The 13,072-nt window shown below is 33.1% G+C and overlaps 1 protein-coding gene across 4 annotated transcripts in view; it reads left to right on the plus strand.

The window, feature by feature from the left end:
- The window catches only part of LOC129260992 (AP-3 complex subunit beta-2-like), a 36,663-nt gene extending 24,325 nt beyond the window's left edge, over positions 1–12,338 (plus strand). For 2 of the 4 annotated variants that reach the window (XM_064114226.1, XM_064114227.1), the window contains exons 20-26: positions 970–1,082; positions 2,740–2,769; positions 5,412–5,592; positions 6,398–6,533; positions 6,980–7,077; positions 7,544–7,688; positions 9,079–12,338. In XM_064114226.1, coding sequence (XP_063970296.1) covers positions 970–1,082; positions 2,740–2,769; positions 5,412–5,592; positions 6,398–6,533; positions 6,980–7,077; positions 7,544–7,688; positions 9,079–9,232 — 857 coding nt within the window. In that variant the 3' untranslated portion in view covers positions 9,233–12,338. The remainder of the gene's footprint in view (positions 1–969; positions 1,083–2,739; positions 2,770–5,411; positions 5,593–6,397; positions 6,534–6,979; positions 7,078–7,543; positions 7,689–9,078) is intronic. The other 2 variants (XM_064114228.1, XM_064114229.1) reach the window with 1 other exon arrangement.
- The last annotated feature ends 734 nt before the right edge of the window (positions 12,339–13,072 follow it).

Consider the following 13,072-nt stretch of genomic DNA (forward strand, 5'->3'; position numbering starts at 1 on the left):
AATTATCACAAACTCTAACCCTCGTACACATACAGCACCATTTTTTGCCAAATATAAAATACTCACTATAGATCAAATTAATAATCAACAAACTGCTATATTTATGTATTCTTATTACAATAATCTCTTGCCAAACTTTCTTAATAAATGTTTTGTACAAAATAAATCACTTACTGGTCGTCTAACCAGACAAGCGAATGATCTCTTTATTCCAAATTTCAAATACACATTTTCACGAAACACTATTCAATATGTCGGACCCAAACTTTGGAATTCTTTATCAAATGAACTCAAACATTCCCCCACACTCCTGTCTTTCAAACGGAAATATAAATTTTACCTTCTTACTCCTTAATGTAGTTTTATATTTGCCTCTCCCCCTTTATTCGTATTTTACTTTCTCTTGCTTTGTCTGGGGTTTTGAGGTCTAGTATCTTTTTCTTTTTTTTATCCATATGTAATTTGTGTATTCCATTTATTTCTTTCATTGGGGATTGACCTTGATAGATCAATATGGCCTTTGTCAATCCCCTCCACATTTTGATTATTTTATGTCTTTTTTATGTAATATATTGTAACTTTTTATATTTGTATTGTTTATTATCTATGTATGTATTCAATTGTAATTATATTGCATGTTTTTTACTCAATATGTGGAAAATAAAATTGAATTGAATTGAATCATAAAGAATCATAATGCTGACCCCTCGTTGGAGGTTATCATGTATTTACGGAGACAGTCCCATCATTTCGTATTTTGTTACTATTTCTTAAAAATTATTCCAATAGTTTCACATTTTCTCTTTATTGCTTCAAATTCATCCAATAATTCAATATTGTAATAAGTGTAAATGATAAAAGGTTTCTGCTGGTTTCAAAAAATCAATTGAATATTATTTTATAGATCAGTCCAAGGTTCTCTTTGATCCTCCAGACAGTCCACCTGTTTCATGTTTTATCTTTCTCCAGTTGGTCCATCAGGAGAATCGTCCCAGCCAGTAACTCCTGCTGGCCCCACCAGCATTCTAACACCAACCCTAGCCAAAGATCTTCAAGGACTATCACTCAGTGACAAACCTCTGGTAAGAACACATGAAATCTCCTACCATGCCTCTGGCCCCAGTAATGCAAACATTTGCAATTGATTACAAGTTTCAAACAAAGGTTCTAATTGGTTGATAGCGGGTTTGGTGAACAATTATGCATGAAACTATGAATTTCATTGGCCATTGCTATTGTGCAATTGATTACTACTTTTGTGTTACTGAGCCTCGATCTAAGCTTCAGGAAGTCAATATAAGTGGATGAAGCTTGTCTGCTAAATCGTAATCACTAAAAACACAAACTGGAAATTTCGATCATTTCAACAAATAGTAAGTTTTCTGTACTTGTAACATCTTTAAATGTATTTCTCTTTCCATAAATGTATGCATGCAGCTCTAACACTTTTCAATAGTAATTCTATTCAGTATTCTAAGAAAAATTGTTTTCTTACATTCTTAAAATAAACACTCTATTTTTCCCCACCCCCTAAGAGACACTCTTCACCCTCGCAATAGTTTTTAAAAGTGTATTTTAAAAACTTAAGCATCTCTTTTGATCAACTAAAGGTCATATAGAATCAACTTTTTGTCTAATGATCTATAACTTGAGATGTACTATTGCAAGTAAATCAAAATTTAGTTTGGTATTCTATAGGCCTCATCAAGATAAGAAAATCTAATGATAAACATTTATTCATATTAGACTTGCTAAATTCTTATTAATGAAATATATTTTTTTAAGAAGCACAAAATATCTTTCTCATAAATATTGCTTTAACAATGTTTTTATATTGAATATATTCAGACTTAATTCATTCTGCAAATGTTCTAAAATTATTGTTATTATTCTTTTATCATTATGTTTACATACATAGAATTCCATTTGAAATGTTTATTTCTTTGAGATTTTCCAGATTAATACCATATTTCCTGAAAAATGAATAGATAAATCTAAAATTTCAGTAATAGTAGAATTTACATATATCCTCTCCATGCATGTGTTTTTGTTATCTAACTGTACTTTGATACTGTTTATTCCTAATCTATGATTATCATTTTTAAACTGCATGATGTCACATCTTCAGTAAATTTTAACACTTAACAATGCTATTTTCCTTTGTTGTGCTACTGATTTACTACATGTACATACTCAGGCTGAAAGGGCTCTCTGCAATTATGCTCACTAAGATTTTATAAGTTTGATTCTAAATGAGTGTAAATTTTATGATATTCCAGTGATAATAGTTCTTAATCTTAAATGAATGTAAATTTGATCATAAAAAGCCCTGCCTATTCTATCTTGAAATTCCCATGTGGAATACTATTTACTCGGTTGGTCAACATCAAATGCATATTGCTACCAGCTTTCTCTAATATATGAAGCAGGTTTCCTTTAATAACAAGTTATTTCTAACTCTTGCTTACATTGATTATAAGATTCAAAATTCCTTAAAAGGTTTTTAGAACTTGACCAATAACTTTCAAAATAATTTTGTTATTCACTTTAGAACTTTTCAAATTATAAATGGTTTATTCAAATTATAAAGATTTATAGAAATGACTTTTTTTAGAGGGGGTGGGGGTATTTGACTTACTTGTCTTAATTAGTTCTTGTGAAGAGCCCTTCAAGCCAACCAGTTAAAAGTTTTCCCTGTCACATCCTAAGTTTCTAATTCCTCCATGTTTTATGTACCAGAGCTCAGAACAGATGTCACAGAGTGCTAAGGTAACATTATAATCCTTGAAAATTATCAAAGAGTGCTTACTAATCAAAATCCCTGCATCGTGTGCTTCTTAAATTCATTCATTTGCAGTCATGGGTAGAAGTTGATAAAGGGTTAAGGTTTACTGTTACCTAGAAGTTTTGCAGGATGAAATTCATGGACAAATAAAAAATGATCAACCTTCAAAACAATTCACTGAGAGACTGTATAATGTCAAATTTGGTGAGACATTCAGACAGTTGGGGGTAATTCATCATCTGAAAACAAACCACTTGATTGCGTAAAGACCAATTTTCACTTGAAATTCATGTAAAATCACTAGAAATTTTATCATTTTGTGGAATAGAACTTGAGGTTCTGACTGATGTTTCAAAAGTTGTATACATTTCATGCCTGCAAAATGGACTGGTTTTACAGTGTGCCATGCTCTTACATTCATTGACTTGTACTGTAGCTAGCATTATACTAGGCTTGGAGTGTATAGTCTATATGGACTTTTTTCCATGTAACAAAACATCAAGTCTGTTTGATCTATCAAATCAAATTGAATCAAAATTTCGAAAATTTTATTGCAGATTGATTGATTTCAAGGATATATTTAAACATTATACATGTTTTTGGTAAAAGAGAAGTTTTTACTATCCCACATCGGATACATTGTCCTATAAATATTTCATGAAAAGGAGCAGCAAGTGGACCTCTTTTCATGAAACTTGCTATCAATTACAAGTTACAAGCTTGTAAAATGGTGATATTTTATTGGCCAAGAGATAGGATTGTATTATTTGTTATTGAGAAAAGTATTATGAAAATTGGACCATGAGCTGTCACATTCTTCAAAAGAAAATGTATATATTAAAGCAGACACTCCCTCTAGAATTGGGTTTATATAGTAGATTAATCAGCATCGTGGTAGATGTACACACATACTTCATAAACATGTTTATAACCTTTCACAAAGTTTAATTCAGTAAGTACTATCAATCCTTTTTATACAATGCTCCTATCCATTCTTATTTCTGCACATTTTGGATTGATATTGATTATAACATGTATTTCCAAAAGGGATCAATGACTGAGGTTGATCCAGATCAAGCGCAAGTCATGACTGTCATATTTTTTCATCATTTTTACACATCCCACAAGTGGGTAATAAGCAATAATGGAATTAACAATGGGTTACTTTACAACTGGTGAAAATTGAAACAGGAAACATTGGTTGGTGGTGGTGGTGGTGGTGGAGGTGGTGGGAGTGGTAGTGGTGATGGTGACATATAGTTGAAATGTGAGAAGAGGGATGCCTGTGGAATGTCATGTAATGGCATTTTGAGCTGATGGCACATTTTCTCTGTATTCCACATTTTCAACATCATAGCTTTTATACATAAACATGTTCCTTTCAAAATCTATCCTATATATTCCTTTACATGTTAACTTTGTTATTCATGCTATTGTCACAAATACCTTTACGATCACTGTACGAAGGATTTTTATACATAGCAATAAATGTTATGAGATCGTAAAGGTATTTGTGACTAGCATAACATGTATGCATATTACAAAACTTTTGATGGATCAAATTAAATGAGTTCACCATTATGATGCAAGGGGCCTTACCATGCCATCCTATCCCAAATACTCAAAGAAGTCATGAATTATTTTTGTGTGATCAGATTTCATGTAAAGATTACGCAGTGAAGTTTCATTTTACAAATGGATTATTCCATATGCAAAATGCTTTTGTTGATTTTCAAATTAATGTAGTTAGTAATAAGTCAATAGAGACTTAAATCATATAGAAAAAAGTAGCAAAATGCTCATCAAGAAATCATGAAAACATGGCAATAAATTACTGACAATCTTGTAGAAAGGAGAACTATGTGAATAAACGTATTTGATTACACATGTATCTATCAATATATTTCTCTTTGTGAAAAAATATTCATCTATGGTTTAGATAGGTAGAGATTGAATGGATATTGTATGTAGATTTACAAAATGGCTTTTTGGCTTGTGAAGGGAATGTTTTAGTTGCATCTTGTATATTAATGTAGTAAATGAGCAAATTGAAGTTGTTGGGGGGGGGGGGATGTGTACATATGAATAACTTGACTTTATTTTCATATGTTTATGTATAGATTTTTTGTTTTATTATTTTATTTTCTTTAAAAGCTTTAGATGATATTTTAGATATTTCAGATATTGTAATATAATGCTGATAGTTTCAAAATGGTACAAATAATTAAAGGCATCCATCAGCCATTATATTAAGGGCAAGATGCTCCAGCTTTTTTTTTTTTTTTTTCCTGTTATATAGTATCTACATTTGTGATGCCTGTGTAGTCCAAATGTTATAGAAGCCAGCATGTTGATTTGTAGATGTAGTTAGTTCAATAATGAGCCAGTTTAAAATTGTTTTTTTCCATGTACTGTTAATTGTGTTATTTATTTATTTTTTTTACAATAATCATATTAATATAGTGCTTTCAAATGTGGATTTTTTACAAACTAGTATTGGCTTCTTAAATTTAATGAAAACTTTTACTATATGGGAATTTAATAGAAAGTATCTTTTTGTGTTATTTTCTAGTCTTAGCAAAGGAGGATCACTATTCATCCATCTTGCATTTCATCTTTCATACAGGCTGGTGGAATAATGTTCCCTTCTAAGGAGACCTTTGAGCTTCTAAATCGAGTGAACAGTGGTGGTTTGTCAGCTACCTACCGATTCCCTAGAACAACCTGTATCTATTCTACTACCATGGTGGCTGTCGAGGTAACATTCACTAACAACAGTAATTCCAAGATACAAAACATTAGCATAGGTGAGTAGATGTTTGTAGGAAATTTACCCAACCTTTTTGTCAGCTGTAATAGATCTCTTCTTTCCTATCCCCCACTTTTCTACCACCATAACTCAACCTTGAGTACATGAAGAAAGAAATCTTAGCTGGATTATTTTTATTTCAATGATTGTGCCATTCAAATAAGGACTGATAATACTACGTCCTCAGCCTTGTGGTTTTCTCTATATACTACCATCAAATGAAAAGATACCAGTTGCAATAATCTTACAGTCTAATTTTAATAACATGGTACCTATTCACAGAGCTGGTCGGATACGGGCCAATGATAGTAGGGAGAACCTGATGCAGAATGGATTCCAGAACACAGCAAATGTATTGAAAATGTCCGTAAAATGACAGTGAACACCTGGGAAGTCTTTGTTAACAATTTGTGAACCAGAACAGTGGTTTCGTCCTACGTTTCGGAACTGACGAAAAAATGCAAATCAATTGTTTGCTCAGAGACCAGGATGAAACTGCTGTTCTGATTCACCAATTTTCCACAAAGGCTTCTTGGGTTATTTTTCTGTCATGAAGGGCATTGGAAAATACATTTTCTATGATGCTCTTGATTCTATTGTGCAGCGTGGAGCGAAAACTCCAGATTGATACACATGTATAATGCTTCTGAGAGATTATACCAATCCACAAATGCGTTGAATCAACTCTTTGATCAATTATTGTATCAAATTAATAGGCTCAACATTTGTTCTTTTATCTACAAACATATGTGATAAATGGAACATACAAGACTCACCATCAATCAACGATTGCTTTTTTTAAGGTGAGACCAAGTTGGCTGCTGGTATGAAGTTACATGAGTTTCCTGAAATCACCAACCTTTCTGTAGGTCAATCCACAACAGCAATCCTTGGTATTGACTTTAGAGACACAACACAACCTGCTAACTTTGAGATCTGGTAAGTCTTGTGGAACAGTGAAAGCAACAATTTGGCAGGCAGGAAGATATTCTTATTTTCATTTTTCTTTTAATATTCAAAAGATTTATGAGTCGTATTTTGTTATTATTTTCTCTCATGTGTATATATAGCAATAGCACTATACTATAATTGTTATTTCACAGCGGTTGAACTAGCAAAATGAGCATAAAATTCATTGAAACAACTGAAGTTACAATTTCCTTCACCAGTAAATCATGGGGAACAATACTCAAAGAACATACAATGTAAAATTGTAAACACAGTTTTCATATTTTGGGTTTCCCATTCAGCACAGACTTAGACCATAGCTTAAGTTAAACTGGATTTCCGAATATGGGTTTATGTTTTATTTCTATCAGTGTTGTATCATTAAAGTTTATATATGTTAATTTCTTGATTGATTCTTTCATTTATTTTCCCATCAGTACTGAATCACGGAAGTTCAGTGTAATAGTGAAAGCACCTATAGGAGAACTCTTACAACCTACACAACTCAGTGAGAGAGACTTCCTTGCACAACAATGTAAGTTCATCATATCTTTGATATCAATCTTAGGAACACGTTCTCTTCCCAGGTGCTGTATTTTTTTAAACAAATGAGTATTGTCATAAAAGTTCCATTTTGAAATTTGACCTCCTGTGTCCTGTGATGTGACATAAAAGATACAATTAAGATAGGCCCAAGGCACTTTTTCATAAAACAATGTGGAAATACATTTATGTGATGCATGAGTATTTCCCACTTTGTACTGCACTCAACCCAGGTGAAGCAAATGGATACCCCACAGGTGAAATTTTTTGTTACTCTCCTTTCTTGTCTTGTCTTGTTTTTAATTTTGTCAATTCCGGGAGCTAAGCGAATGTAATATGTAGTGTGCCTGTAATAAGTTAATTAGTCAAACAGTGCTGTGTGAATGCTATTTGTTATGATTGTGATTACAATTATTGTTATTTCAAATTTTATTCATTGTTTTGTTTTTATTTGACAGCCAAGCTTACTGGTATGAATGAACACTCTGATAAGTGTGACATAGAAGCAAGCCATAGAGAAGAGAAAGAATTAATCAGATGTGTTGGTGAGACAGCCAATGTTCAGATCGTCCCAGCCAGCGATCCCAGTAAACTCACATACAGGTAAGATAGAAGATTTTAAAGTATCTTTTTATTTTATATGTTGTCTTGTTTTTTATTTTTGTCAATTCCTAATATCCTTTCTTATCAAATCAGAGACAATCATTTTTTTGTTTTTCATGATATCTGCATGTGATAACTATTTTCGTCATGTAGTTATTGAATTTATTATCATGTTAATCAGGGATGTAGTCAAGGCTGAGAATTCAGAGTCACAAGTTCATTGGAGAAAATTTTCTCCCATGCACATTGTACACTCAACTGGCAAATATATAATCTCAATCGCATTAGAAGTTTCCTGGATAAGGACACGTGTCATAATGTTGTTAGGGCTCTTGTGCTCTCCAGGCTCGACTATGGTGGTTGCTTGCTTGGGGGTATTAGTAAACAAGACCTTGAAAGACTTCAACGCCTTCAGAACAAATGTGCACGATTAATCTGTCAAAAACCAAAATGGTGTCATGCTACCCCTCTTTTAAATGAACTACATTGGCTACCTGTTTCTGATAGAAAACATTATCGAATACTTGTTCAAACCTATAAATCTCTGTCAACCACACTACCTTCTTACATTTCTTCATTATTTCAGCAACAAAGATCTACATACTCTCTTCGTTCCTCAGCTGCTCCTTCCTATGTCATTCCAAAATCCAGAAAACAGGCCGGTTTCAACTCCTTTCAATCTCTTGCCCCCCGTCTGTGGAACAAACTCCCTCCATCTCTTCGAAACCTCTCTTCTCTCGACCTCTTCAAAAAACATCTCAAAACACACTTATATAACCATAAACCTTAAATTGTCTTATGCCATCAACAGTGCTTTGTATCCTCAGGAAAAAGCGCTATATAAATCCAATTATTACACATGACTCAGCCCCAAGGCCCAGGCCTAGGCTGGCAAATTTGGCCTCAAGACCAGCCTCGACTACGTCACTGATGTTTATATTTTTGTATTGGTTTTGTAAAAGATTCTGCAACTCGGCCTCTCTCTGGCTGCGAATGATGTATTTCAATAAACTAATTTAATTTCTGAAATTGACTTTATTTTACATATTTCATAAGTAAATATAATACAAAACAACAATACATTATAAGAAGACTCAACATGATATAAATCAGAAATGGCTTAATCATTTTTTAGAATAAAGTGATTTGAAGTTAAAGACAGTGTAAATATATGGTGAAAAACAAGGGAACCTGCATAAAGAGCAAAGCATGTCGAGTCTGCAAGATCAGACCATTATCATTACTTTTACCAATACCATTTCTAGTATTTATGCATGGGACCATTTTTACCAATATTTACAATTGAAACCTGGTAGTATACTATTACACATCTGATTGTAAGCTTTGAATTAACATGAGATCTTTCCTGTCTCCTGCTCTATCAAACTAGGTTTTCTGGAAGGACAATATCCGCTGGAACATCAGCCCTATTGACAGTACAGATCCTGAGCGAGGGAAAGGCTAGAATCACTTCCAACTGTGAGAAGATGGTTATTGGTAACATGCTGGTCAAAGACATCAAGAAGGCTCTAGGAAAGGCATGATGTCAGCACCCATAGCTTCATCTACATGTAGGAGTCTTATACATTTGTACTAGAGTCTAGAACAAACCCCTTACTGTTCATCTTGTCAAAACTTATCAAGATCTCAGATAGGCTTAATGTTAGTAGTTGCAGCTTCGTATACTGGAAGAATTCATGTACAGTGGAAAATAATCTGAAACAATGTCTCCATAGTTTTCTAAGATATCAAAAAACTTTAAGAAAGGCATGATTTTAGCATGGTTAGGAATGACTCCTTAATACAGGAATCTTAGATTATGTCTTAAACAGCCTTCCCTATTGATCTAGTTTATCGATTATGCTCTAAGAAAGACATGATGTTGGTACCCATAGCTTTACGTACAAATATTAGATTATAGAAGTTAGTCTTGAACAGCCTCCCCCTTCATTGTACCTTGTTAAGGTTATCAATTATGTTTTAACCCTAAATCTCCCAGGGTATTTTTATTCTTGTCATTCCGGGGGGGGGGGGGGGGGGGGAGATCTCAGCCGCGGATTGCGCGATCACAGCGAAAAATTTGCATGATGGTAGAGAATGATGTAATCTAAGCACTTGCATTGGTAAATTTCACTGAATTCATATATTTTTATTTTATATGAATTAATTATGCTAATTTATTCATGAAATCATACTTTTTGCTCTGATTCACTAAATAAAGCTCCTAGAATGCTATTTTTTGGTGAAAATATTCTTTATAGCATTCCTAACAATTGTGAATGAAAAAAGCCTGGTACCAAGACCGATTTCTTATGTATTTTATTGTTTTTTTAATTTCTTATGTATTTCTTTGTTTTTTTACTTTTTGTTTTTTAATTGTTTTTTCGATGGAAATCGTTCCAGACTTAATTCTGATCATAACAAGGCAAAATTAATTAAGTTTAATCAGTAAAAGTAGAAATAATGATACATTTATAAATTTTGGCTAATACACAATCTGCATTGGATTTGTACATGAAATCACGTTTATGAGCAATTTGGGGTCTGACATGCACTTACATAATGTTGCGTAATGTCGTAACCGCGTACTTGGGCGTCACAAATTTGGTCTAAAAATATGCGCGTGACTTGAAAGTAAAAAGTCAGTGAGCGGCGAGGTCAAAAAAATTTGTGCAGCAGATATAATGCAAAAATTGTCGAGGGGGGGGCCATTATTGCCCCCCCCCCCCCCCGGGAGAATTAGGGTTAAGAAGGGTATGATGTGGATCACTTGAGCTTCATGTATGAACCTTGGATTACGAAACAGTCTGGAACACCCCCCCCCCCCCACTCTCTTAGAACTGCACCTTCTTGTTGGCGAACAATACTAAACACCCTTTCTGCTTTTTGCCTGATCTTGATTGCTCCTTTCCATTTTGCATTTGATGGCAAAATTTTTATGCTACCAGCCTAGGTTCCTGTCAATCCTGTGTAAGCGATGAATTCCTACTCGATAATTAATGGATCAGGGAGCTATTCAGAATGGTTTGGTATTGTGGTACATATTCAGTGCTCCATAAGATATTAGGCAATTATATAGTGATGATTGTGACAGTACCATAAGTATCAAGAGTCTTTGTTTTCTATTCATTTGCTAAAAATGCTGTAAACTAAATAGAATAGCATGAATACATGAATTATGGACACACTATACTGCATTCATACTGTACTGCATTCATTGCTGGCTCATCGCTTTTTTGTATCGTTTATTTCTAATTTTCCAAAAATAAGCATTCATTTGTAAAAAAAAAGTTTGTTGCGATAGACTAAGAGGTTATTCATATTTTCTGGAAAATTCCAGTAATAGTCTTACAAGTTTTATAGTGTCAGCGTTCACTCAGCCAGTATAGTAGAAATTGTTTCTATTAGGATGTACTCAATATAGACCTTCTCTCAAGTCTGTAACTTGTAAAAAGAGTTTTTTAGATCACATAGTTAAAACTTCAGATTTTGCACCACCTTAGATTTGAAAACTTTAACAAATGCACATGTACTTTGTTTTTTAGAGTCAGAAGGGTGTTATTCCTTTTATGAAGAGAACCAGCACATTTTTCTTGCTTGAAACAGATGCCCACATGTCATTGCTCAGGTGTGAAAACCTTGTATCTCAAAATTAAGAAGGTATTGAGGTCAGTTTAGAAAATGTTGTATGGTGGCAACATTTTCTTGTCTGAAGACAGATATCCTAATTCCTGTAGATAAATCTGTAGAAACAAAAGGGGGTTGCTATTTGTGTCTACTTGTGTCATAAGTACAAAACTGATCTCTTTCTTAGCTGTCCTAATAAAACTAAATTTTGAGATGTGAGGTTTAAACAGCCCAGCTATTTCCATACAGTATTTCACATGGACCATTCTGCGAAATCATTCCATGTTATAGTATAATATCATTGTGAAGATATTTATGTGCAATTATATTGAGAATGTGTCTCATTTTGTGTTACAGTTCTTTATTATCTATACTTTGTTGGTAATTGTCTTAGCTAAAGCTAAAAATAAAGTATTTTTAAAATTTAATTCATTCAAAAGTCAAATGCAAATAAAATTCAAATGTATCCTATTATCATATGCCTCCATCAAAAGCCTGAGATAACTCTCTGATTCATATCTCCGTGGTGCAATTTATGAGATGGAAAAATAAATGTAATTTGTAATATTTAGATCTAATAGAATCAGATCAATGGTATTAAAAACAAAATCTGATGGAAATATGATTTTTTTTTTTAATGAAGAATTGAAAGTTTGTGCCTCTTTCCACAAGCATCCGCTGATCCTAATGGTGATGTATGATAGCGCACTATTACACAGCTTGCAAAAAATGTATTCTACTGTCAAAATGCCTGTTAAATATGTTCATACTTGATATACTTGTATTTCATGGTAACGTTATATGTAAATTTACATAATGTTCATAATTCATACTGACTTCGATCATGGATGAATAAATGACATCCAAAATTTGGGAGTTCAGTTCCATTAATTCTCACTAGTACTATATTTGAATTGTATGTGTTGTTGTGCTAGCTCCTCTTGTTATTTCCTTTGTTTAAAGGGATGACATTAAATTGCAGAGTACTTATAAATTATGAATAAATATAATGATATATATCTATGTCTTCATGTTTCACCTTGTGTTATTCTTTGTAAAACTTGGATTTCAAATCTGCTTATGGATAATATGTAGAGCCGTGCCCCATTATACGTAGGCTTTATCAACAGGTTTTGTGAGTACATGGTTAAATAGATCACAATATTCAAAGGAAAATGAATATGATATGGTTGCTAAGACAGAAAAGCCTGTGAAAATCACAAAAAAGTTACATAACTATTCAAAGACTGTGGAGCTACTGTAGGTCTTTGCATCACCAAGTGCTTGAAAAATGTTTTGTTGCGTTCTGTGTTGAGTATAGGGGTGGACATTGCTGAGGAGAGTGGTTGATCGATTAAAAGTGCACTAAAATGATTATTCAAACCTGATGGAGACTAGCTGTTATATGTAATTATTATGATCAGGGATCAGCCTCTCACAGGATTAAAAAAATAAATATGAGAATTAATTTCCCTGCTGAAAGAGAAAATGTAGGATGGGTAAGAACTACACAACATCTGTGTTAACTTAATGTGGAATAAATCTGAGACTTACTTCCTTTGTGCTGAGGCATGTAAGAACACTATACGGGAAATTTCTATTCACAAAGAAAATATAGAAAATTCCTATGATTCAAGACCCTGTTACACAATTTCTTTCTCAAAGAGATTTTATTCGACAGGTGTATAGCAAGATGTCAGACAGGAGAAAAAAATAGCCCCAAAAGTATCTATTTGTTAATAGTAGACAGGAAATTC

The sequence above is a fragment of the Lytechinus pictus genome, unplaced genomic scaffold, assembly GCF_037042905.1.
Source record: "Lytechinus pictus isolate F3 Inbred unplaced genomic scaffold, Lp3.0 scaffold_19, whole genome shotgun sequence".
Classification (NCBI taxonomy): domain Eukaryota; kingdom Metazoa; phylum Echinodermata; class Echinoidea; order Temnopleuroida; family Toxopneustidae; genus Lytechinus; species Lytechinus pictus.